Here is a 27,882-nt window from a genome sequence, read left to right on the forward strand (position 1 = left end):
GGTAATATAAATTTTAATTTGTTTTACTTAACCCAATTTATGCAAAATATGTTAATTATAACCAAGATAAAAATTAATGGGGACTGGGGTTGTAGCTCAGTGGTAGAGTGCTTGCCTGGCATGTGAGGCACTGGGTTCGATTATCAGCACTACATATAAAAAAACAAATAAATAAAGGTCCATCAATAACTAATAAAATGTTTAAAAAATTAATGGGGTATTTTACCTTCTATTTTCATATTAAGTCTTCAAAATCTAATGTTATACTTTTTGTACATCTCAGTTCTGACAAGCCATATTTTAAATGCTTCATGTGAATAGTGACTATTGGACAATGGTGGAACTAAATATAAGTTAAAACTAAATACTTAGGAAGGAGAAACAAGTTAAATGACTAATAAAGCAATCTAGAATGTGGGAAACTCTCCAGAACGAGTGACCTGGTTTCTTCTCTTACTCATCCTTCCAAAAAGAAATGTAAGACAGGGGCTGGGGATATGGCTCAAGCGGTAGGGCGCTCGCCTGGCATGCATGTGTCACTGGGTTCCATCCTCAGCACCACATACAAATAAAGATGTTGTGTCCGCCGAAAACTAAAAAAATTTTAAAAAACTCTCTCTTCCCCTCTCTCTCTCTCTCTCTCTCAGTCTATCTCTTTCTTAAAGAAAAAAGAAATGTATGACATAAAGAAACAAGAGGGAGATTGATGGAGAAAAGACTTAAGGAGTAACAACTAAAACAGTGTACTGGCTTTGTCTGGTTTCTGATTCAAACAAACCACCTACCAAAAAAACCCCCTTAAAGACAATTAAAGAAATCTCACTATGGACTGAGTAGACACTATCAAAGAATTATTATTAGTTTTGTTTTTGTTTAGAGGGGGTGGGATGAAATGAATACTGAAAGAGAGAGAAATAACATGATAGGTAGTATTTGATTTAAAAGAGGATATGCGTGGAAATAGATTTACTTGATATTGCTGAAACAAAGGTATAGGTACACGATGTTCCTTTTATGTAACATAAGTATATGTATATAGTTTGACAATCTCCTAGTATGGGTGGAAATAGATTTACCATTACTTGATATTGCTGAAACAAAATTGTAGGTACATGACATTCCTTTTACATAACATATGTAAGTGTGTGTGTGTGTGTGTGTGTGTGTGTATATATATATATAGTTTGATAATCTCCTAGTTTTAAAAGCATTTGGCCTAAAGTATTAAATACATAGGACAATTATTATTTTGGGAGGGAATACTGGGGATTAAACTCAGGGGCACGCAACCATTGAGCCACATTCCCAGCCCCATTTTGTATTTTATTAGAGACAGGGTCTCACTAAGCTGCTTAGCATCTCACTTTTGCTGAGGCTGTCTTTGAACCTGGGATCTTCAAATTTTCACTACAGTTTCAGAATATGCCCTACTGCTTTAGAGACCAGATAGAATTTCACATTATACACAATGATTATGATCCCAGGCAAACTGGATTCTTTCCTAAAATGCCTAGATGAGAAAGCCTAACTTAAAGTCCTGGTAGTAAAAAAAAAGAAAAAAAAGTACCTGAAGTTACTAATGCTCTGTATTTTCTTATATATTTCCCTTCTCTAATGTTCACATATTTCCTATTAAAATTAAAATATAAATTAACTTCTATATTTCAGACTACTAAACTTATCCCTACTACACTGGAAAGTAGAATAATTAGTATCTGTGAAGTAAAGTATAAAGTTGGAAATCATACATATATTATTTTTGTAATACTGTAGTTGCTCACTTAAACAGGTAACTATTGAAAAATACTTAAGCTCCCCCAAACTTTTCCACTTCCTTCAACTCAATGAGAGGTGAAAACTATTTTTCACACTCCGGGTTTTTCTGCTATCCCTCTAATCTCTCTTTGGTCGTAAGTATTTCTCTTGAAGTTCTCTGCTGTGTCATTATACTTTCCCATAGGGATCTCCACCTCAACCAGCACCAATTCAAATAACTTTACTGAGATAAGAGACTGCCAGTACTACAGTCTGTCTCTCTTACAATCCTCATTAAAACTACCTAATGTACATTTCCATAAGGATGTATTACCATTGCTTCACTTTGTCTCAAAACTTCTGAATTTACCTATTTTTCTTCTCCCTGACATACACATTTTAAAAACCTGTCTCTTCTGACCCCCCTTCTGTTGTTCTCCTTAATTTTGTCCTTGACAAAATATTCATATCTTTTCCTTCCTTCTCCTACTTCCTGAGGTTCTTTTCATCTCAAAACTAGACAAATGAAAATACTTTCCAACCTACTTTCATGCTTTCACTGTCTATACTCTTAAATATACTTTGCCAATCACTAATCAAGTAATTTTCCTGAACTATACTTTTACTTATCCCATCCCCAAGTTAGGAAACACTAATTTAATTTACTATTTCCTCAATCCAGAATATCCTGTTATCTAAGCTCCCCAAAACATCACAGATATCTCAAACTTATATAGGACTTAACTGTACATACCGTTCATTTTATGTCCATTGCTGACTAATGCAAAGTTACAACTCTTTAAAATGTGTTCTGTCCCCTTAGAAAATTCCTCAAGAATGAAATCATGCCTAATTCATTCACCTATTTGGTATTTTCCAGGCAACAACAAAAATAAATATTGTTAATTAATAATGAACCACCTTATTTTCTATAGTTCAAATAATAGAATTCCGTTGTTCTGCTATAAACACTTTATGGTGGTTATATGCATTACTCTACACGTTTAAGGTCTAGTAATTTTAAATATTTTCTAAATAAACTCCTCATAGCTTGCATTTATTTGGTTTTATTATGTACTAAACTCATGTTAGGAGATTAACACATATTGTCTCTTTAATCTTCATGACAGCCTAAGTGGTAGACACTATCAAATTTCCATTTTACGGGCGAGAAATCTATAGCGTAGAGATTAGAATCTCTCCCTTGTTTCTATTTGTCCTTTAACCCCCCACGTCGTTTCTTCCAAGCTTCTTTGCCCCTCACCTAGTCATCAATTTCGTTTATAAAAGACTTCGTGCAAGGAACTGGGCATTTGCCCAGAACCTAAGGGAAACCTCACCGCCCCGCGACGCAGATAGGAGTCAGTAACGTGGGCCAAAGGAAAGAGCTGTGGCAGCGGCTCAGGCTGCCTGGCGGTATGGGGGAAAGCCGAGACCGGGTTCCCCCCAATCAGTATTATCCTCCCTCTCTTCTTCCAGAACCCCTTCACTTTCCGACTTCACTCACAGTACACACATTTTGTGCTTTTCCTAAGAATCGTGTTTTCTGCCCTCGGCACCAAGAGAAAAAAAAAAACATCTTGGACGTCTTCCTTACCCGGCCTTTTCTGCAGACCCTGGCAAGCCCTTCCATTTTCCCTTCTCCTTTTCTTTGTCTTTTTTGGTTGCGGCCGCAGTGGTGGAGTCATCTTCGAACACGCTGAACAGCTCATCCCCAAACGCATCCGCCATCTTTCCGAGCTCAGACCGAATCTTCCTTTTACCCAAGAGGCCCCGCGACCGCCCCGACAGTGACGCCAAGCGGAGGCTCAACGGTGGCCCATAGGAGACAAAAGTAATAGAGTCGCTCGACCGAAGGAATTTCTCTGTTTTTGTTTCTTTGTTTTGATTTTTCCTTTCCTTTTGGATTACTAGTGGATAGACAGCCCAGTGGTTTTAAAGAGAACGCGTACCGCAACACTCGGTAGCCGGCATGCGGCAGGTTCCCGAAGCGGGGTGGGGGGAACAAAGAGGCGGAGCCTGGTGAATCTGACCAACTGAGTGAAGCAGTCGCCCTGGTCTGAGAAGCCCGGATGGAGGACGCTGGGTGGCGGTGCGGGTGCCGGGTAATGTGAAGAACTCTCGTGGGTTCTGCTGTGGTGGAGGCCAGACCGAGACCTGGAAGAATCTTCTGCTGCAATTGCAACAGCATGGGCGGTAAGAACAAGAAACACAAGGCGCCGGGAGCTGCGGTGGTCCGAGCCGCGGTGTCTGCTTCCAGAGCCAAATCTGCAGAGGCCGGAGCCGACGGGGAAACCCAAAGCAAGAAGCCAGGGGCCAGGCCGCCCCCTGCCGCCGTTGCCGTCACCCGGGAGCCCCGAGTCAAGCAAGGTACGAGGAACTCTCCACCCTGAACTTTCTACTCCTTGTCCCCAGGAAAGAACCTTCGAACCCGGGCGGACAATCATGCTAAAAATTTGTATCTCCCACACCCGGAGCTGTTAGCTTCTAGCCGCCTTTGAGATAAATCTAAGCTCTCTGAGCCTCCAGAATTCCTGCAGTAGCACTGTTGCAGCCTGACCTTTCCCTTCTACCTTTTCTTCCAAGAACAAAGTAATTGCATTTCTTGCTGTTTCAATGGGGATCCATTCTGAACCATCAACCCAGCGGGCTAGGCTAAGGCAGAGACAGGTAGTAGTGGAGTTCCATCTCCTCGTGCCTGTCCCATTTTCTTGCCTGATTTTTATCATGTTTAGTAATGATGTAGTATCCTATATGCTCTGGAAAAATCAGTACTTAATAGGAATTACAGTACTTACACACTGAACATTGGTGTAACCTATTGCAAAATTATCTTCACTCTTGTTCCGCATCCTTGCATTTTTTGCTTACTCTGTACATTGGTTTGAAAACTCGCCTTGGAGATGTCCAACTCCTGCTGCATATCTGCAGGCCACTATTAAGGCGGATTTCAAAAGATGAAATTAATACACTGTTTCCTTCTGCTAGCTAAGCATGTGTGTATACGTGCATACACACAAATACTTAGGATCTGGAATGGGGGCGGGGGGAATGAAATGAGCGAAATGGAAACATTGCCTCTCCTGCAGCTTGCCAGTCTAATGTCAGAGATAGGCATTAACTAATCACACAGATATGCATAATTGCTTTATAATTGGTAAGTGCTGCAAAGTGTGGGGAAAGTTTAATAAGATAATCTAATTCTTATGGTGAGGAGCAGGAATTGTAAATGAGCTCAGAAAAGGTGACAAGCTGGGAGATCAAAAAGATGAGAAGTTAACTTGATAAGGCATGACAGAAATAGTATTCCAAGCAAATAGTAATGAACAACATGCAAAGATTTGGAGTCAAGAACGAGCTCTTGAGGAATTCATTGAATATGAGCATTGCTAAAGAGGAAAGGAGATGAGACTAGAGAAATGGGCAGATATCAAACCTTCAGCTAAAAGGTGGGTAAGATTTCTTTACCCTGCAGTTTGTTATCTTTTAACTATAGAGTTGTTATGCTTGTCATTACCAATATGTAGAATTTCTCCTTAATTTAGTCTGTGGTAATTTTACTCTCTGCATCCACATCTCGGTTTTCCCTTTGTCTTTTACTGAAGTTTCTTTGAATTCTTTTAACTTTCTGATAATCATTTGTTGTATTCTTTGACTCCTATTTCCTCCACTCTCCTCCAAAATGTGAACCTTTCCCAAGGTGTCTATCCTTTACAATATAGATCCCTCCTCCAGCTCTCTTAGGAGAGTTCACCTATTTCCATTACTTTATAGGTAATTTTCCAACATACACCAGCCTTGCTTTCAAGCAGAAATCAGCCATTTCAGCATTAACCTGGACCTGTTTTTTTGCAAGCATCTCAAATTTAACATGGCTAATACTAAACTGCTCTTTTCTCCACAAATTAACTTTTTTCCTACTTCCTTATTTCTCTTGTCCCACATAAGTGTTTATCCAAGATCAAAAGTAACTTTTAAAAAAAATATTTTTATTTGTAGATAGACACAATATTTTAATTTTGTTTATTTCTTTTAGTTTTTTTATGTGGTGCTGGGGATCGAACCCAGTGCCTCATGCATGCTACACAAGCACTCTACCACTGAGCCACAACCCCAACCCCAAAAGTTACTTTTCATGCTCTCTGTTATTCTTTGCATTCAGTCTATGGCCAGGCTCTGTAAAGTCTTCACTTGCATATCTGTTCTGTATACTCTCTCATTTTTCATGTGCTGTTTACACTCTAGTCTAATAATCACAAATCCCTGGAGTACCAACAGAGTCACTTAATGGGTCTACCCAACTTTGTTCTGTTTTTCTCCTCCAGTCTCCAATATATCAGCATCAGATTGATCTTCCAAAAATGTTGCTTTGATCTTTATAGATACCATTCTCTTCCATGGCTTCCTCACTGACTTTGCAGGAAAATCCAAGTTGTTCATCTAATATTGATTGCCCGCTTTCTGTTCTCTCAACTAAAAGGCCCAGGGGTCACTCCAGATAAACTGGGCTAACTGGGCTGCACGAAATAACCACACAAGGGACACAAATACCTTTTTGTTTGGGGTCGCTGTGACAGCTCCTCTGACCTTAAGGATCTGCAGAAAGAGAGAGCTCACGCTGACCCCCTTTATTGAGGACAAGCTATTCAAATGAGGCAAGGGGTCAGGTTTCAGGAGACTGAGTCTATCTTCATGCTGTCCCCTGTCAGCAGGTTGACTGACACCTGGGTAGGCCCCACCCAAGGGCACAGTAAGAGAAGGGGATACACACCTCTTTGCCCTATCTGGAGTTTCTAATCCTTCCATGTTTCCCCTCCCAACTCCGCTATGAATCAGCTTCTTTATATCAGAGAAAACATTTGGTATATAGTTTTTTGGAGTTGGCTAACTTCACTTAGCATTACATTCTCCAACTCCATCCATTTACTTGCAAATGCCATGATTTTACTCTCTTTTATTGCTGAGTAATATTCCACTGTGTATATATACTACATTTTCTTTAACCATTCATTGACTGAAGGGCATCTAGATTGGTTCCACGGTTTAGCTCTTGTGAATTTTACTGCTATAAACATTGATGTGGCTGTGTCCTTGTAGTATGCTGTTTTTAAGTCCTTTGGATATAGACGGAGGAGAGGGATAACTGGGTCAAATAGTGGTTCAATTCCCAGCTTTCCAAGGAATCTCCATACTGTTTTCCATATTGGGCACACTAATTTGCAGTCCCATCAGCAATATATGAGTGATCCTTTTCCCCCACATCCTCTCTAATACTTATTGTTGTGTTCTTTTTAAAAAAAAAAAAATGATGTTTAAAAATAAATAAATGACAGCAGAATGCATTACAATTCTTACTACATGTGTACAGCACAATTTTTCATGTCTCTGGTTGTATATAAAGTATGTTGACATCTGGTGCATTCTTATTGCTCTAAATGAAACTATTGGTTTTCTGCCATTTTCTCTTTGTGGAATGCCATCTGTCTGTAGCACATCTGTCAAAACTCTATAATACCATATTAGGTATCAACTCCTTTTTGAATTCACCCAGATATCCTTAACTATTGTGTTATAGTTATTTATATCATTCTTTTTGACAGTTAGGTCTTGCCTTATGGTATGTGAGGGATTACATATTTTATATATCCTATAAAATTATGGAATATATTTGATATGTATTAATATCTTCATCCCTAATGTTATGCAGATTGTCACTCAAAAGAATCCATGGATAGGTGATAAAGAAAAATTCAAAGAAATTATCAAAGCCAAGAAATCAAGAAAAGAAAAAAAGACAAGAGGTTATCTACTAAATTTGTACAGAATTTTTTGTTTGTTTTTCTTTTTGAATCTTTTCAGATAATAGGCCTACTTTGGAGGGAAAAAGTGGTAAGGCACTCAATTCTTTTTATTTCCTCACATAGAGTGTTGTTCCATTTCTTTGTATCTTTCTAAATACTTTGAAGGATTGTTCATAGCAGAGTATATCAAAATTGTGCTGTACTCTAAAGGTATAAAACCATTGGTGCCACCAAATGGGCTTTTGGCACAATTTTGGGTATTACCCTTTTGTTTTCTCATCTCATCAAAAAAGTTTTTGAAGAGCTACTATATGCCAGGCAAAATTTTACGCACTGGGGTACCATAAGAATAAAACATCACTGTTCTTGAGGAGCTTACATTATAGCAAGGCAAGGAGGAAAAATGGTGGGGACATTTGGGGGCAGAAGATAAAATCTCTTCTACATTGGATGCAGTAAGTGCTGTGAAGTTTTCATAAAACTGGTTAGGTGGATTAGAGAGGAAGGTATGGAGAGATTCAATTTTAAAGAGGGTGGTCAGGGAAAGCATCACACAGAAGGTGATATTTAAGCAAAGGAGGTGTATTAAGTTTAATTACCCAAATAAATGGGTGGAGAGCATTCTAGGCAGAGGGAACAGTTAAAAAAGCCTTGAGATGTAAGACCTTTCCCTACTTTGCCCTTGTCCTTTATGTTTCTGTGTTTTTGCCTTAGAAGCGTCACTGCCTTTAGTCTACTTATAATTAGTTCAGCAGCTTTGTCATGGTATGAATGAGACTAAAATAAAAAGGTCAATAATTTTTTTCCTCCAACAGAAAGCGTTTCTGAAAATCTGAATTTATTTAAGAATTAAAATATTAAGAGGGAAGTAATACTGGGAGACTGATGTCATGAATAAACTCATAAAATATGTCATTTTAAATATTTGGGGGTGAGATCACCAAAATAAAACATGTGAAGGACAGAAAATAGTAAAGTTTAAATGAGATGAGAAGGAAAGTGTTAAATGACATCTGAGGTCTAGGAAGGGTCCAGACCAAGTGCAATGGGAATTGAGGGGTTTGTGTTTATATTAAATAGGGAACATACATTAACCAGTTTGCAATTTAAAATGATCAGTCACGTGGCTCTGGTAGTGTATACTTTTCACAGGCCATAATTGCTTAGATTACATCAATTCATTCATTTATTCTCTTGGCACTCTGTACTTCCTTTTCATAGCTTATTTGGGTAATAAGTTGCTTGGTAATTATATTACTTCAGAATATTAGCGCCATGAGGATAGAGACAAGATCTTATTTTTGACCAGAGCAATGTATAACCTTGATTAGAAGACAGTCTAACAACTCAAAAGCAATTGTCTTTTGAGGATAGTAGCATCATTGTTTGATCTAAAATACAAAACAGTATAAAATGTATATGTTTCAAAAGAAAGAGTACTTGGCAATATGAAACTGATTCTGGCTAATTTTCTTTTAATCAACCAAATCATTTTGAGAAAATCAGTTTCTTTGCCTCAATTTCAATATAATAAAATTTTAAAAGACAGTTATAAATGTTGCATTATTCCATGACCTTTCAGATTTATAAACTTGGAACTCCTAATACTTTTGTCTTGGAGATGCTGCATACCACCATCCTTCTAGTTAGATTTCCTATGACATCTACTACTTGCAACATAGAACCAAATTTTACTGGAAAATGTCTATATGCAGTAAGGAACATAGCTGTCAAGCACTTTTCTTGGCAAAAGAGTAAAAACCAACTTCATTTCATGGCCTACTGACTTAGAATTGTATTTAAACTTAGAGTTACTAACTTAATAAGGTTGAATATCTCATTTATTCTGGCACCTTCACTTTTTGCTGTGTAACAGAGTAAAAGCTGAGGGTGGGAAGCTGTTAGTTAGGTTGACATTCTGAAAATTGGCAGCTGACAGGAGAGAAGAAGAAAGAATCACAAAAGAGAAAATTAAAGCAATCTCAGAAATCAGTAAAACATAAGCTAAGCATTTTCAATAGTTTCTCTAAGATTCATTAAATAAGTATTATATTTGTAGTAACGCATCATAAAACTTTGGATTTTGCTTATTGTACTTTGTACTATGTCAGGAAATATAGATACATTTTAAATGGAGGATTTTCGTCAAAAGTTGTGTATTCCAAATCTTGGAATCTATTCATGCTGATTAAAGAAGCCCAGTGGCTTGGGAGACTGAGACAGGAGGATAACGAGTTCAAAACCAGCCTCAGCAATGGCAAGGCGCTAAGCAACTCAATGAGACCCTGTCTCTAAAATAAAATACAAGATAGGGCTGGGGATTTGGCTTAGTGTTTGAGTGCCCCTAAGTTCAATCCCCAGTACCTCCCCCCAAAATGGTATATAGGCAGGAGAATTTGATCACAAGTTTAAGGCAAGCTTAAGAGCTGGGATTATAGCTCAGTGGTAGAGATCCCTGAGTTGAATCCCCAGTACCATACACATACACACAAAGAAGGGTTATAACTGTGGAGGCTAAGTGTGTGCTTGAGCTTACAATAACAATTAAGACTCTCCAGAAATGCATTCTATGACTATTGACATGAATTTGTAAGAGAAACTACTAGAAGTAAGGTAAAGTCTAAGACTAGAAGAAAACTAACACTATTATAGAATTTGTATTATCTTTTAAAATATTCCAGGTAGCCTTCAGTACCTCTTATGTAACTATATAGCATAGCAGAAATTCAGGAAACCACAAATATCCCTTGTTCAAACTGCCCAAAAGTAAAAGAATAGTAGTTACTTTCCAAAGTTACCTTCAAAAAGTTTTTTTCTTTTAAAATGTCTAATTATATTAAATCTTACAGAATTTAATGTAAGCCAAAGACTTCGATTTTTGAAACCATAATAAGCAACACTTAAATTTGATGTTTAAGTGTCTCAAAGTGAAAAAAAAAAAATTCCTTATTTTAGGGTTTATAAAAGTAAGTAGGTAGCCGGGCACAGTTTCACAGGCCTGTAATCCCAGTGACTTGGGAGGCTGAAGCAAGAGGATTGCAAATTCAATGCGAGCCTCAGCAGTTTAGCAAAGTGTTAAGCAACTCAGTGAGACCTGTCTCTAAATAAAATACAAAATAGGACTGGGGATGTGGTTCAGTGCCCCAGAGTTCAATCCTCAGTACCCTCTACTTCCCAAAAAGTAGCTAGGTTTTATAAGATTCTGGTATTATTTTTTTTTTAATTTTTTAGTTGTAGATGGACACAATACCTTTATTTTATTTTTTTATTTTTATATGGTGCGGGGCATTGAACCCAGAGGCTCATGAATGCTAGACAAGCATCTACCACTGAGCCACAACCCCAGCCCTTCTGGTATTATTCTTAAATTGTTTCTTGTCTTTTCTTTTGCTCATTTTCTCCTGAGTGTAAAGTGGAGTTTTCCAGAGGATACGTGAAGTGTGTTACTATGGTAGACTGAATGCAGAAACCGATATTATTGGCTGTTGCCAAAATTCATATATTGAAACCCTAACCCCTAGTGTGTCTGTATTTGGAGAGGAGATTGCTAAGGAGGTGATTAGGGTTAAAAGAGGTTATAAGGATGGGGTCTTGATTCAATAGAATTAGTATCCTCCTAAGAAGAGATTTCTCAGAGCTCAATCTCTCTCCAAGGAAGCACAGAGGAAAAGTCACAATGTATAGCAAGATAGTGGCCACTTACTTACCAAGAAAAGAAGTCTACCTACCTGGCAATTTAATCTTAGTCTTCCTAGACTCCAGAACTGTGAGAAATAAATTTCTGTTAGATAAGTCACCCAGAAGTCTATAGTATTTTGTTAGGCAGCCCAAGCTGACAAAGATACTAGCTATTAATTAGATTTGTTGCATGAGTCCCTAAGTTCAATTCCTAGCACCAAATATAAGAGGGGCGGGGGTGCAAAAAATAGAAACTATTTTTTTAAATATAGATATATAGTATTTATATTAACAATGGGTTTATTATTTTTAATTAATGAATACTTGAGTTTTCCCTGTTAATTTATAATGTAGTAAATTAAATCAACAGATATAACCCATATAAAAACTATCTGGAATCTCATTTTTAAGAGGATAAAGAGATCATGTGACCAAAAATTTGCAAATAGTATTTATTCCTTCCGGGTTATTCATTGTTAGAGGACTGAGAATATACAGTGTTTTTCTTGACTGGAACAGGCTTGGCAACTGTTGGGTTGAGTTAAGTAATATCCACCTGGAATCTCAGAATGTGACCTTATTGGGAAAGTCTTTTCAGATGTAATTAGTTAAGGATCTCAGTATGAAATCATCCTACATTTAGAGTGGGCCCTAAATCCAATGACTAATATCAAGAAAAAAGAGGAATATTAGAACATGGAAAGACATAGGAAGGCCATATAAAGAATTAGACAGAGATAAATTAAGCTATCACCAGCCAAGCAACACCTGTGGCTACCAGAACTTGGAAGAGGAGAGGAAGGAGTCTTGCATAAAGTAAGAAAGAGCATGGTCTTGCTCATACCTTCATTTTTTGCTTCTGCCCTACGAATTTTTGTTGTATTCAGCCATCATGTCTGTTATGATTTGTTATGGCAGCCATAGGGAATTAATTCAGCAACTTTGGGCTTGAGTTCAAGGAGAAAAGATGATGGAAACACCTACTTCCATTTCACTCCCACTTTCAAGGAAGAGTGCTTTGTCTTCAGAATTACCATCTTCTTTCCTAACAATCTCATATTCTCCAAGAAGTTGCCTTAGCTACATGCCAGGAAGAAAAACATCTGATTAAAAAATACAAAGTTAATGATGGATTTAACCTGAAAGATAATATAGGCATTTGTAGTTCAAGAGAAACTGGTTAACCAAGAAGAATGTTAATTGATAAAATGGTTTAGAAAATTTAGAGGGGGTATTACTAACTACTAGATTGCTGAGTTTGGTAAAGTAGGGGATAGCTGAAATTCAGCATACAATATTTACAGGAAAATAATATAATTGGATATTAATCATTAAATTGCCTTAACTATTTGTTGTCTGTTACATACAGGTCCGAAAATTTATAGTTTTAATTCTGCAAATGATTCTGGTGGTCCTGCAAATCTGGATAAATCAATTTTGAAAGTGAGTAAGTTTTTAAGTCATTTCAAGAAATGTTCCCTTTAAAAAAAAAAAAAGTATCCTTAAGTATAAGAAAATGATGGGTTATTTAAAATTTTTATGCATAGTAATCTAAGAACTAATTTCTACTAATTAGAAATAAATCATACACGTATGTTGAGTCTAAGAAATTTAAAAGGGTCTGGAAAAGCATCAAGTTTCTAAGCATGGCATACATAAAATCCTTTCAGATCTGACTTAGTATACCTTTCCTGCCTGTTCTCTACTTTAAAACTTTAGTTTGTGGCACATTCATTGTTTCCCCAGATCCCACATGATTTTTATGCCTTTAAGCCTTTGCTTTCTGCCTGGATTACCATCACTTTCCCCTTTTCATTTGTTACCTGTATGGCCCCCATGAAGTCCCTTCACAACACTGAAAATATCTTTGCAAAGCATTGCCATGTTGGGTTATTTGTCTGTTTCCTGTCTAGGCTGAATGCCCAAAGTATATTTTTGTGCTTAGCTGTTATTACACATTCAGTTAAGAAACAATAAAGGTATTTTTTGTAGTAGATGCTTGTGTGTTTCTTAGGTTAAAAATAGGGAAAGAACAAAAGATAAATTATTAGTAGGAAAAAGTGGGAATTGAACTCTAGGAGCCAAAAGAACTGTGTAACCTGCTGGGTATGGTGACACAGGCCTGTAATCCCAAGACTCTGGAGGCTAAGGCAGGAGAATCGAAAATTCAGTAACTTAGTGAGGCCCTAAGGACTTAGCAAAACTCTGTCTCAAAAAAACATTTAAAAAGGGCTGGCATGTGGTTCAGTGCTATGCAACCATGGGTTCAATCCCGGGTAACAAAAAAAGAAAAAAGAAAAAGAATTTGTATAGCCTATTATTACTATATAGAAAAAGATTTTACTTTTATTTGATATGTCTTTTTTTAGGGTAGCATTTATTCCTTCAGCCTTTGTGCTTGGTTGGGCTGATTTACATTAAGGCAGATTTCTGGGCTCCATTTCTAAGTTTTCTTTAGTCAGTATTTTGTGTAGGATTTAGTAATCTGTCTTTATCATAGCAACTCAAGGGTGGTCCAAGGACAGTGTCTTCTCAAGAGGCTTTATAAGATAATTTTGGGGGCTGGGATAGGGAATTTTATTTCAATGCTTTTTTCATATCCCATTTTTCCTGAAGTATAATGTAGGATTGTGGTCAGATGAATGGTAGTCTTAAAAAATAATTATTATTATTATTGTATCTGCTTTTAGCTGATAAAAAGCTGTTTGATATGCTTCTAATCTTTTAATAATTTAGCTTCTAATTAATGTGACCTTTTTGACCTCAACAGGTGGTAATTAATAATAAACTAGAGCAAAGAATTATTGGAGTGATCAATGAACATAAAAAGCAAAATAATGACAAGGGAGTGATTTCTGGAAGACTTACAGCTAAAAAGTTACAGGTATTTTGCAGACCTCTGTAAGTTCCTTAGTAGTTTTACCAGGGTATTTTTAAGAAAGGCCCACATATGAGATAAAAAAGACTTTTCAGTTTCCTTTGAGATTTCATGTAGACGATTTCTGTCTGCAAGAATGGAGAAGAAATTATACCTGATAGAAGTGCACACATTTAAATTGTGACATGAAAACTAAGTTACAGTCCCAAAATTACATTGTTAAGCCCTTATTTGTTAGTACTTTGCTTACATTTCTCTGATAGAATAATTTTACAAAGTAATGTTTTTGATCCCATTTTTTCAAGTGAAAGAATTGAGGCTTAAGAAAATGACAGGTTATAGCCCAAGATTATTAATAAGTAACATGTAAGCAGAATCTATATTTAAACCCAATTCTGCCCAATCTAAAGATCATGCTATAGAAAGAATGTTAAGCTGCTTTATATACAAAGATGTCCATTGAAGCACTGCTAATAAAAAATTCTCAGTATTCAGATTTACAAAAGTATGTAATTATATCTACCAATAGGCATATTGTGTAACTGTTATAAGTGCTGTTGAACAGTTTCTAGTAATTTTGGAGAGGAGATTTATGTTAGAATGTTATTTGAAATTTGTTTTCCAAATTTTAGAAAAATGACTGAAAGGAAACATACTATACTACAAATATTATCTTTGAACAGTGAGAAAATGGGCAATCTCTCCTGATCCATCTTTTAAAAATATATCTGTAGTTCCCAAATTCTCACTACAGTGAGCACATTTAACTTTTCAAATAAGAGGGAGTGAAATAACTATTTTTCTCCCTCTCTTTATTTTATTCTCTTTTTGGGGGGGTGGGGGGGGGATGCTGGGAGTGAATCCAGGGCCTTGTGCATGGTAAACAAGTACTCTATCCATGAGCTATAACCCTATTTCCCTTACAAAAGATATTTTTGAAATTCTAATTTGTGTCAGACTTTCTAGTTTAAAATGAATGACAGAATAAAATTAGGATTGAAAGAAAATTGACATGTGACTTTTTTACATTTCCTTTTTATAGGATTTATACATGGCTTTACAAGCATTTTCATTTAAGACCAAGGACATAGAAGATGCCATGACCAATACACTCTTACATGGAGGTGATCTTCATTCTGCCTTGGATTGGCTCTGTTTAAATCTTTCAGATGGTAAATAGTATTGTCATTAAATTTCTTCAGTTTCTAAAATGTTTTTAAATAGTTTCAGTATTCATATCAAATTTTTGACTGGTCCTTAAAATGTTTCACAGTTGTAGCTGTTTACTTTTATTTTAAATGTTCTTACCTTCATCTGTTGTCACTGTATTTTCCATGAAAGTTATGGTTGCAAGAAAATTTAAATTTTGTCTGTCTATAATTTATTAGGCTAGGTCTCCTGGATTTTGGTTTTAGAAATTAGGGCTGTCTTTAGATTAATAACATTTGATTAAACAGAGGATCATGGTTGTAATCTTTGGAAAGAATCTGAAGTGAAAACAGCTTTTGTGATTGAGGATACTACCACATGCTATGACAGAAAGGAAGAGTAGAAAGTGTTATGATCTCTTTCTAAAAATTTGGTGGAGCAGGCGCAGTGGTGCACACCTATAATCCCAGCGACTCAGGAGTGAGATAGCAGAATTGCCAGTTCAAAACCAGCCTCAGCAAAAAGCGAGGCACTAAGCAACTCAGTGAGACTCTTTGTCTCTAAATAAAATACAGAAATAGGAGTAGAGATGTAGCTCAGTGATTGAGTGCCCCTGAGTTCAATCCCCTGTACAAAAAAAAAAAAAAAAATTGGGGAGAAGGGCTGGGGTTGTAGCTCAGTGGTAGAGTGCTTGCCCCTAGCATGTGTGAGGTACTGGGTTTGAATTCTTAGCACCACATATAAGTAAATAAATAAAATAAAGGTCTATCAACAACTAAAAAAATATTTAACAAAAAAAAAAAAAATGTGGGAGCCTGATAAGTATACCTACATCTAGTTTGACAAGTAAAACCAGGCTCATTATTAAGATTTCTATTTTTAGAAGATAAGAGGTAGAAGGAAATTAGATGCTCTTAAGTTTTTTCAGGATTTATGTTTAACAAATAAGTATTTGTTGTCTGTTGTAAAGCAAATGTGTTTTATGTATCATATGCATGTTTATTTTCAACACAGTTTGTTTTATCTTAAGATGCGCTTCCTGAAGGATTCAGTCAGGAATTTGAAGAGCCGCAACCTAAAAGTAGGGCAAAATTTCAGTCTCCTCAAATACAAGCCACTATTACACCTCCGTTGCAAATTAAAACAAAAAAACAGGAAGAAGACCATAAGATTAAGGTAATTTAAGAATTAAACATTAAAAGTTATATAAAATCAGAGTGAAGTACATATAGTTTTAAGAATACAAATATTAGGTTTCTATAACATTTTTACTTCTTAAAAATAATAAATGGTTTGCCAGACTTTTCTATCACAGCCTGTCTTAATTATCTATTATTGCACTAACAGACCACCGGAAAAGATAGTGGCTTACACCAGCTATTTATTATTTCTCATGATTCTGGATCAGCTGTACAGTTCTGTTCTAGGAGATATCTGTTGGGGCTAGAACATCTAAAATGGCTTCTTCAAACATAATACATATACAAAATGGAATATTAGCCATAAAAAAGAATGAAAATATGGCATTTGTCAGTAAATGGATGGAACTGGAGACTATCATGCCAATCCCCAAAAACCAAAGGCCGTGTGTTCTTTCTAATATGTGGATGCTGATTCACAATGGGGGTGGAGGGGAGTAGAGGTTCACCAGATTGTACTGAGGGGATGGGAATGGGGAAGACAGTAGAATGAATTGGACATAACTTCCCTATGTTCATATATGAATACATGACCTGTGTAACTCCACATCACGCACAACCACAAGAAGGGGAAGTTAGGCTCCATATATGTATAATATGTCAAAATACATTCTGTTGTCATGTATAACTAAAAAGAACCAAAAAAGTAAAAACAAAATTAATAAGATTTTAAAAGATAAATAAAATGGCATCTTCGATCACATGACTGATGGCCTCTGCTAGAGACTGTCCAGGCATCCATTCATTGTGCAGTCTCTTCATTTGATAAATGTGGGTTTCCTCATGTGGTGGTCTCTGAAGAGTTGGATTTTCTTACAGGGCATCTGGCTTCCAAGAAGAAATATACTTGTCTCTTGATATCTGTAAGGACCTATGAGAATACCAAAATCTGTGGGTGTTCAGGTCTCTTAAAGAAAACAATGTAGTATTTGGTATATCACTTAGACAAATCCTCTCATATATTTTAATCCTATATAAAATAGTTGTTACACTATATTGCTTGAGAAATAATGACAAGAGAAAGTTCTTATGTGTTCAGTGCAGATTCAATTTTTCTTGAATATTTTGTATTTGAAGTTGGTTACATCCAGAGATGCAGAACCAACAGATATAGAAGCCCAAATGTATTTTTAGACAATGAGCCCCAGTATACAAATTCTTATCAAGCCTGTGCTTTAATCAGTCTTGCTAATCTCTCATTGGTTGAAGCAAGTCACATGGCCAAACCTAAAATCTCTATAGAAGAGAATTGTGGGAGGATGTGAACCCTGGGAAGTGTAGTTTATTAGGACATTATACTTAAATATTTTTCATGTTATCAAACACCTATGGAAGCATCATCCTCATAAAACCCCTGTTTTCAAGAAACAATACTAGTTTTTAACAGTGTTCTTTTCATTCTTTTTTACCCCTTTATGTAAAAATATTTTTTGGATTTTGCCAGTTTAGACTTCTCAAAGTAAAATTGACTTGCGTTTATTTTTATTTCACTGAATAAAGATTATGATTTTTAACTTTAAGTTTTTCAGATATTTGCTTTCTCTTCCTAGACAAAAAAAGAAGAAAAACCTATGGAAGTAAATATGAAAGAGTGGATTTTGCGATATGCTGAACAACAAAATGAAGAAGATAAGAGTGAGAATTCTAAAAGTTTAGAAGAGGAAGAGAAATTTGACCCTGTAAGTAGGCTTCTAAGTGAATATTCCTAGATAAGATTTTTAACTTTTGACCCTTAGTTTCCTTACTTGTAAATTGGAGACATACCTCTATAGATTGATATAAAGATGGAACAAAATAACAAGTAAGTAAAAAATTGACCCAGAGTAATTTCTTTATAGATGTTACATTTTCCCCACATTTAAAGAGATAATCATCAAATATCTTAAGTGATTATTACATGTAGGGAGTGTGCTAAATAATAAAGAACCTATAAGAGGTAGGGCTTTAAATAATAAAGAAATGTAAAATACATTTCCTTATAGAGTAAACCTATAGTTTGGAGAGAAAATAAATATCATGTGATAAAATAATAATGTAAGGCAGAATATACTAAGAAAGGAATATGTTAGCTTCCTGTCACTGTGACAATATACCATAGAGAATCCACTTATAAAGAGGAAATGTTTGCCTGGGTCATGGGTACATGCCTGAAATCTCCGTGGCTCAGAAGGCTCAGAAAGGAGGATGTTAAGATCAAGGCCAGCCTCAGAAATTTAGTGATGCCTCGAGCAACTTAGTGAGACCCTATCTCAAAATTTAAAAAGGGCTGGGATATAGGGATATAGCTCTCTGGTTAAATTACCCCTGGGTTAAATCCCCAGTATTCTCTTTGAAGTTTCTCACCCAGTGACCTAACTTCCTTCCACTAGGCCTACCTCTTATAGGTTGTACCACCAGAAGCTAGTGGCCAAGCCTTTATGTTAAGGGTCTTTGGGAACATGTAAGATCCAGATAATTACAGTGAATAAAGCAAGTTGTAGTAAGAAAATATTAAAATACACATATTTGACAAAGGACCCTAAGAGCTTGTAAAAACCAGACACCTCATAAAAGTAGATACTTAGATAGCCAGTGAACATAAAATATGTTCAATATCACTAGTCATCAGAGAAATTAAAACTACAGTGAGATATTACTATATTTCCTGTAAAATGGCTGAATTTTAAAATAGATCTGTAATACCAAATGTTACAGAGGATTTGGAGCAACTGGAAAACTCATACATTGCTAATGGGAGTATGAAATGATATAACCACTTTGGAAAACTTTGGCCCTTTCTCATAAAGTTAAACATGCACTTTCCAAATGGCCCAACAATTTCATGTGCAGATATTTCCTTAAAAATGAAAACATTGTATGCAAATACTCATAATAGCCAAACACTGCAGATCACACATATGTTTGTCAATAGGTAAAAAAACAAACATTGTGGTATAAGTTATAGAAGACTGTGTATTATGATGAATCCACTTGTGTAAAAGAAAAACACATATTGATAGTCTTAAAGTTTAGAAGACACACAGAAAGCTCTTATTAGTGATAAGGTTTAGAAGAGTAAGGTAGGATAGAAATCTTTTTTTTTCTTACACGAGTTTTTTAGCCTTCTGCCTTATTAAAATCATGAAAATAAAAATTTTTTTTAATATATATTTTTTTTAGTTGTAGTTGGACACAATACCTTTGTTTGTGCAGAAGATTGAACTCTGTGCCTCGCACGTTCTAGGCAAGCGCTCTACTGCTAGACCACTACCCCAGGCCCAAAATAAAATTCTTTAGAGCAATTTAAGTCTACTTTAGGTTTCAGAGAAAGAAGAGGTGTCTTCTGATGGGAGCATTAGGTCAAGACTTGAAAGAAATGAAACTTGAAAGATGCATAGAGTTCAAACAGGCAAAAAATGATAGAAAGATGGCCAAATGAATAAAATAATGTGAAGCAAGGGTGCAGAGGTGGAATTATACACAGGTCCTTAGGTATTAAAAAATAGATGTGCAAAGATAAATGTTAGGAGTAAATAAATGAATTCACTTAAAGCTGGAAGACTTTGATACCCAGAAAATGAATGTTAACTACATGGTAAAAAGCCACTATAGGACTGGCTGACTGACAAGAAGAATTTGACATTTTAGCTCAAATTTAGTAGTTTGAGGGAGTTCAAAGTAATTTGAAAAGCTACCCTATCCATTTTGGTAGCTGTTGCACTTACTCAGATGTGATATAATGACTGAAATTTGAAAGGAAGACAGATATTTCAAAGGAAAAATCAGCAAAAATTGGTGCTCTACTGAATGTACAGGCTAAGGAATATTTCTCCAAAAATATATAAATGGCACTAAACACACAAAAAAAGATGTTCCACATTATTACCTACTAGGGAAATGCAAATCAAAACCACTGCAAGGTACCTCTTCTTACCATTTAGGGTGGTGACTACCAAAAAACAAAAAATGTATTGATAAAGATGGGGAAATTGGAACCAATGTGTGCTGTTTGTGCGAACATTAAGTGGTATAGCCTCTGTGGAAAATAGTTTGGCAGTTCCTCTAAAAATAGAATTACCTTATGATCCAGGAATTCCATTTCTGGGTACATACTGAAAAGAATTGAAAGCAGAGTCTTAGAAGAGATACTTACACTGTTTTTTTTGTTGTTGTTGTTGGTTTGTTTTGTTTTTCTTTCTTTTTTTTCTTTTTTTTTTGATAGTTAAAATGCTGGAACAATTCACATCAACCAGTACTTGATGGATAAGTTATATTCTTCATATAGGGGCTGGGGTTGTGACTTAGTGATAGAGTGCTTACCTAGCATGTGTGAGGCACTGGGTTTGATTCTCAGCACTGCATATAAATAAATAAATGTCCATTGACAATTTAAAAAAATTTAATGCTTCATATATATACATACAAGGAATATATGCACCCTTAAAAAAAGAAATTCTGGCACATGCAATAAGGTGGGTATACCTTAAGGACATTATGCTAAGTGAAATAAGCCAGTCACAAAAAGCAGATACTGTATGACTCCACTTACATGAGGTGCCAAGAATAGTCAAGTTCATAGAGACAGAAAGTAGAATAGGGGTTGCTGGTGGCTGGAGGAGGAGGAGGACTGGGAAGTTACTATTTAATCAGTATAGCATTTTAGTTTTTCCATATGAAAAGACTTCTGGAGATCCACTGTGATTGCAATGGTTGCCCAGCAATATGAATGTTCTTAATGCCACTGAACTCTCCACTTAAAAAGTTAAGGCAATACATTCCTTGGGGATAAAATTGTTAAGGGGCCAAAGATGGCAGATACAAAGGTAAAGGGATGGTAGTATCAGTGCCTTATATGGAAAGATTGAAAGGATAAATATGATTTTGGTGAATTTGAGGAGATACCTAAGCTTCCTCTTAATACCATTTGATGTTTGCTTCTACACAAAATGGTCCCAGAATTCACCCTGTTCTGCTTGCTTAGTTGTCTTTTTCCTCTTTCTCTTAACAATTATTTCATAGCAGCACCACATATGCTTTTATTTTCTCTATCACATGCTTTTGTGTTTATAGTCTGCTATCAATTATTAACCTAAAGGGGGAAAACACTATAACTTGAGTCTGGCTTTCAACTCTTGTAGTTTTTGCTTGGCAGAGTCATGTCATTGTTTTGTCACATCCACTTTCCTCAGAACTCCATTTTTGTTTTTTAAATGTCTCTCTGCTCCATTTGTTTTATTTCTCTAGTGAAAACGTCCTAAAAGTAGATCTGTTGGGTCAAAGGGTCAAGCCAAAAGATCATAGGTTTTAATATAATATAGTGCCATAGATAATCTTGCTCTTTTTATTTCTTCTTGGTTATTTTATTTGGAACAGAATGAACGATACTTGACTCTTGTAGCAAAACTTCTGGATGCAAAGGAGCAGGCAGCTACCTTTAAATTAGAAAAAAACAAACAAGGCCAAAGAGAGGCTCAAGAAAAAATAAGGAAATTTCAAAGAGGTAAACATTTTCAAATTCTTAGGTGTAGAAATGTAATTGTCTTTTTAAAAATATGTCTGCTCTTTTCTGACAGTTTGTGTTTGAGATTGGCAAACTTTATTTCTATAACAAGCCAAATTATAAATATTGTAGACTTTGTGGACCATACAGCTTCTGTCATGACTTCTCAACTCTGTTATTACAACATAAAAGCAGCCATAAGACAATGTAGAAGTATCTATATAAAGTTCTAATAGAACTTTATAAAGATACTGAACTATAAATTTCATATAGCGTCCACATGTCACCCAGTAGTCTTATTTTTATTTTTTCAACCATTTGAAAATATATATAAAAACCATTCTAACTCACCAGCCACACATAAACAGGCAGCAGGCTGGATTTGTCCTAGAAGTTATACATAGTTCACCAACCCCAGATTTATACATTAAAATACTATGTCCATTCAAGAAAAAGACATGAACACAATTCCTTGTATTTCTTTCTTTTTTTTTAATATTTATTTTTTTAGTTGTAGTTGGACGCAATGCTTTATTTTATTTATTTTTATGTGGTGCTGAGGATGAAACCCAGTGCCTTACATGTGCTAGGCAAGTACTCTACCGCTAAGCCACAACCCTAACCCCCTTGTATTTATTTCTGATGAAGTTTTTTTAAAACAATATAAAATTTAAAAAGTAAATGAAACTAAATATCTTTCTTGGTAGAAATGGAAACTTTAGAAGACCATCCAGTATTCAACCCGGCCATAAAGGTTTCACATCAACAAAATGAAAGGAAAAAGCCTTCTATAGCCACAGAAGGGGAAAGTGCTTTGAACTTTAATTTATTTGAAAAATCTGCAGCTGCTATGGAAGAAGAGAAAGGTAAAATGAAGGGAAAGTGGTCAGGATATAATTTATGAGTAACAAAATATCAGTAATAAAGTGTGTTACTTTGACTTTTTGCAAACTGCCTAAGTAATCATGTAGTTACACTTTGATACGCTTTTTTTTAAAAAAAAAAAGCAGTAACAATTGTGGTAACTTACTTGTAGAGCATTTTGGAATTACAGATACCTTGTCTCAGCCTCATTCTTCTCCAGTCATTCTCCAAACACCAGGTGCTTTTCTGTAACACAGATTGAAATGAGAGTTTCCTATTTAAAACAAACACACCTTTTAACCCCCTCCGTGGTGCTAGGGATTGAACCCAGGAACTCAAGTCAGGAGTTACATCCCTAACCCTTCCTGATAGAAACCTTCATCCTGATAAAGACTACATCAGTAACAAGGTCAAACCCTTTAGCTGGCATTCAGAATTCTTTGCCACAACCAACCTTTCTACCTTGTTTTCTCAGCTATATATACTCCAGCCACATCATTTGTTGTTTCATGGTTCCATTACTTTGCTCATCTTGCTACCTGCTACTAGCCAACCTATCCCTAGGTGCAACCCAAACAGCAGCTCTTCTTTAAGCCTTCCCTAGCTCCTTCCATGCCACCACACATAAATGATCATGAACTTCTGTGTGCTCCTAAGTAAATTTTTGATATAGTTAGTACTTACATATTTATATAGCTAGTATTTATTTATTTGTAGATTGCATATTATAGTTCTACACTGAATTGTTACATATTAAAATATCCATTCTTTCAATAATATTTATTGAATCATTGTTCATGATGACAAGTGTTGGGTATATAGTAGTGGACGAAATAACCTGGTCTCTGCCCTCTTCATGTATGTAGCCTAAGTAGGGACAGTAAACTTTAAACAAATATATGTGTAATTTTGAATTGTGATGTGCACTATCAAATAAAACTGGTTTTTAACATAGAGGTATCAGGATGGCCTAATTTGATTGGAAAGGCTTTGCTGTGATTTAAGCTCTGAGATCTGACAAATGAGTAGATATTAGCCTGGTAGCAAGCTGGTGAAAAAAGCCTCCAAAGAAGTAAGACAGAACATTAGACTTCTAATGTTCTGTCTTACTTCTTTGGAGCTTATGTCAGCATTAGTAGATATTAGCCTGGTAGCAAGCTGGTGAAAAAAGAGCTTATATCAGCATTGTTTTACAGAACTTTCTGTGATATAAATGTTCTATATTAGGGGCTGCAGTTGTGGCTCAGTGGTTGAGCACTTGCCTAGCATGTGTGACGCACTGGGTTCAATCCTCAGCACCACATATAAATAAATGAATAAAATAAAAGCCCATCAACATCTAAAAAATACTTTTCAAAAATGTTCTATATCTGTGAAATCCTACTACTAGGAAATATGAATATGAAACACTAAAAATGTGACTATTATATTTGAGAAACTGAGTTTTAATTTTAGTTAATTTAATTAGCCACATGTACCTGGTGGCTATTGTATTGTATTGAGTTAGGCAGACTTAGAGCATTTGGGGAATTGACTTGAGAGCCAGTGTGATCGCAGCATAATGGACATGAGGGATGAGTGGCAACTGGTGGGCAGAAATGGCCACTGAAGGTTTTGGCAATAATAAGGAATTTGCATTTTATATTTTATATAACAGGAAACCTTTGAAGTTGGTAGTAGTAACTAAAGTGACATCTAACTTATTTTTCAGTAACTGCTTATGGGTTAGCCTACCAAATGTTGTCATTCAGGTGGACATTTTATAAGAATATATAAATTCCTCAAGAGTGTGTGTGGCAGGGACTGGGGATTGAACCAAGAATCTTGTGCATGCTAGGCAAATGCAATACCACTGAGCTACATCCCCATCCCTTTTTATTTTTTGAACTGGTTTCACTAGGATGCTGAGTCTGGCCTCAAATTTGAAACCCTTTCTGCCTCAGTCTCCAGAGTAGCTAGGATTATAAGCATGTGCCACAGTGCTCAACAAGACAGTTTCTTTTAAAGATGCAGAATAAAAGAATCATTGTTCTATGGTCTAGGTCACTACTTAAGGAAAAGCAAACCTTTCTGTCTAACCTTTTTCCTGTTGTCTTCCAAAAGTGCTGTTCCCAAAGGCAAGAGGACTTTGATCACTCAAAAGAGAATTTATATTACTGCATGACTAGTTTAAAGAACCATTTTTTTGTCTTCCATTTTAGATAAAAAGAAAGAATCTCATGATGTAAGAAATTTTGACTATACTGCTCGAAGCTGGACTGGAAAGTCTCCCAAACAATTTCTGATCGATTGGGTTAGGAAGAATCTTCCTAAGAGTCCAAATCCTTCCTTTGAAAAAGTCCCAGTAGGTAGATACTGGAAATGTAGGTATGTTTTTCTGGTTAACTGAAATGACTTTTAGAAAAGTATAAAATGAAACTCATTTGAGCAACTTGAATTCATATTCAGGTTCATAGTGTGTATAAATCCTTATGCAGCATCTTTCATGAAAATGTTAAAATAATTAATATAAATTTAAGTTGTTAATGGATTTTTCACTTTATTGATAATCTGACCTCAGCGTTTTTTTTTTCTTTGACTCCTCTGTAGGGTAAGAGTAATCAAGTCTGATGATGATGTCCTAGTAGTATGCCCTACAATCTTAACAGAGGATGGCATGCAAGCTCAGCACCTGGGAGCTACTTTAGCTCTGTATCGTTTAGTGAAAGGGCAGGTGAGACTTTTTAGGCCTAGAGGCTTCAAAAATGATTTGTGAAATAATGGATGTGCAGGTTAGACATTTCCAATCTAAAATTGTGCTCCAAAATCCAAATCTTTTTGAGCACTGACATGATGGCACAAATGGAAAATTTTATACCAAGAAACTTTATTCACAAAGAAAATTATTTTAATATGTTATATAAAATTGTCTTCAGTCTATGTGTATAAGGTATATATGAAACATAAATGGATTTTGTGTTTAGACTTGAGTCTCATTCCCAAAATGTCTCCTTATGTATATGCAAATATTCCAAAATCTAAAATCTTTCTGGTCCCAAGCATTTTGGATAAGGAATACTAAACCATTTGTAGTTTGGCTTCCTTTCACCCCCTAAACACAGCTCAATCTTTCTCTCTCTCTCCTTCAACAGAAGTTGAAGTCCAAAAGAGACAGTTTTTTTATCTAATTTTTTAGCTATACTAATTTACAGATTAAAAGTGCAATTTGGTTCACTTAAAGAGAATTTTTTCAAAGATTTTTTTCTTTTTGGGGGATACCACGGATTGGACTGAGGAGCACTCAACCACTGAGCCACATCCCCAGCCCTATTTTGTATTTTATTTAGAGACAGGGTCTTACTGAGTTGCTTAGCACCTTGCTTTTGCTGAGGCTGGCTTTGAACTTGCAGTCCTCCTGCCTCAGCCTCCTGAGCTCTGGGATTACAGGCCACCACACTGGCTTGTTTTCTTTTAGTGTTATATTGTCTCTTAACTTTAACATTATAGACATTGGTTTTTTTCAGCTTTAGGCTATATGAATTATATATTTCCAGTTTGAGGAAAGATAAGAATAAAGTACAACTGAAGGAATGGTTTCAGTTCCATTCTCTTTAACAGAATTCATGTTCTTTTTAAAACTTGGCTTGTTGGCATTTCCTTTTTATAATAACTGGGAAATTAGAGCCATTGAAAATTTTAGCTACTAATTAAGTGGAACTCCAAATAGTAATTTTTTTCTAATTTCTGGCCAAGTTTGTAATGACTTTATTTTTGTTTGCAAGATAAGGTATTGTAAGCTATATTTACTTGATAAAAATTACAATGTCAGAGAGATAATTTTGAGTTCTTTCATACTATAAAATTAGATTCCACTCAATATAGTTCATTTAAAATACTTTAATTTATAACTTTCAGAATCTCAAAAGGAGTTTTGTATGTTTTTTAAGTGCTCTATGGTTCATTTACATTTTATATAGTACCGCTGTAGGAATAAATAATAAACATTTATTCTATAGTTTACCATGCTCTAGGAATAAGCACTTCACATGTACTGACCTAAAGTTAACTTTGGAATAATCTTATGAAGAATATTCATAAGACATTGAGGAGACTATAATGAAGAGACTATTGTTAGTCATTTTTAAATCCAGAAACTAAGGCACAAAAAAGTCACTGCCCCCAAAATCACATAGCTAGTAAATCAAGAAACCTGAAAATAATAAGCTACTTATGAACTTGCATCATTTGCATATGTATCTTAAAATAGTAACTTACTAGTTTGTTCAATTACATTTTAAGAAGAATGTAACTATCCTTCTAAGCTTTGATCTGCTGATTTGGATATCCAGTAGTGAAAATAAAATACTGCTTTTTTTTCCCTCCCGTTATAGTCTGTTCATCAGTTACTACCTCCCACTTACCGAGATGTTTGGCTGGAGTGGAGTGATGCAGAAAAGAAAAGGGAAGAATTAAATAAAATGGAAACTAATAAGCCACGTGATCTTTTTATTGCCAAACTTTTGAATAAGTTGAAACAGCAGCAGCAACAGCAACAACAGCATTCTGAAAATAAAAGAGAAAATTCTGATGATCCTGAGGAATCTTGGGAAAATTTAGTTTCTGACGAGGATTTTTCTACACTGTCTTTGGAGTCAGCAAATACAGAAGATTTAGAACCTGTTAGAAACCTCTTTAGAAAGTTGCAAAGCACACCCAAATATCAAAAACTTCTAAAGGAAAGACAACAGTTACCTGTGTTCAAACATAGGGATTCAATTGTGGAAACCCTTAAAAGGCACCGGGTAGTAGTTGTGGCAGGTGAAACAGGGAGTGGTAAAAGCACTCAAGTACCACATTTTTTATTGGAAGATTTGCTCCTAAATGAGCGGGAAACAAGTAAATGTAACATTGTCTGTACCCAGCCCCGAAGAATCTCAGCAGTGAGTTTAGCCACCAGAGTGTGTGATGAATTGGGCTGTGAAAATGGACCTGGAGGAAGGGTAAGATATCCACCTCAGTGAATGATGACATTACTCATTTTTGCTCTTGGGATCCAACTGGAACCTGGACCGTATTTGATTCTAGCTGTTATTGGTCATG

At 35.6% G+C, this 27,882-nt stretch overlaps 2 protein-coding genes and 1 long non-coding RNA gene across 3 annotated transcripts in view; 1 reads left to right on the forward strand and 2 right to left on the reverse strand.

Moving 5' to 3' along the window:
* Window positions 1–3,550, reverse strand: part of Mtrex (Mtr4 exosome RNA helicase) — a 103,099-nt gene extending 99,549 nt beyond the window's left edge. Inside the window, exon 1 of the mRNA XM_005319625.3 lies at window positions 3,353–3,550. Within this exon, the coding sequence (XP_005319682.2) occupies window positions 3,353–3,486 (134 nt within the window). The 5' untranslated portion in view covers window positions 3,487–3,550. The remainder of the gene's footprint in view (window positions 1–3,352) is intronic.
* Window positions 3,551–3,669: 119 nt separating this feature from the next.
* The window catches only part of Dhx29 (DExH-box helicase 29), a 45,775-nt gene continuing 21,562 nt past the window's right edge, over window positions 3,670–27,882 (forward strand). The window contains exons 1-11 of the mRNA XM_005319629.4: window positions 3,670–4,125; window positions 12,604–12,677; window positions 14,005–14,118; window positions 15,155–15,284; window positions 16,292–16,437; window positions 18,011–18,139; window positions 21,813–21,939; window positions 22,647–22,805; window positions 25,005–25,170; window positions 25,393–25,516; window positions 27,174–27,782. Of these exons, the coding sequence (XP_005319686.2) occupies window positions 3,945–4,125; window positions 12,604–12,677; window positions 14,005–14,118; window positions 15,155–15,284; window positions 16,292–16,437; window positions 18,011–18,139; window positions 21,813–21,939; window positions 22,647–22,805; window positions 25,005–25,170; window positions 25,393–25,516; window positions 27,174–27,782 (1,959 nt within the window). The 5' untranslated portion in view covers window positions 3,670–3,944. The remainder of the gene's footprint in view (window positions 4,126–12,603; window positions 12,678–14,004; window positions 14,119–15,154; window positions 15,285–16,291; window positions 16,438–18,010; window positions 18,140–21,812; window positions 21,940–22,646; window positions 22,806–25,004; window positions 25,171–25,392; window positions 25,517–27,173; window positions 27,783–27,882) is intronic.
* On the reverse strand, window positions 16,415–23,143 carry LOC110597602 (uncharacterized). The gene is made up of 3 exons (XR_002483340.3): window positions 22,970–23,143; window positions 20,518–20,551; window positions 16,415–17,331 (listed from the first exon to the last, which is right to left on the reverse strand). It is a non-coding gene; the product is annotated as an uncharacterized LOC110597602 (long non-coding RNA).

This window comes from Ictidomys tridecemlineatus, chromosome 1 (assembly GCF_052094955.1).
Source record: "Ictidomys tridecemlineatus isolate mIctTri1 chromosome 1, mIctTri1.hap1, whole genome shotgun sequence".
Lineage (NCBI taxonomy): Eukaryota > Metazoa > Chordata > Mammalia > Rodentia > Sciuridae > Ictidomys > Ictidomys tridecemlineatus.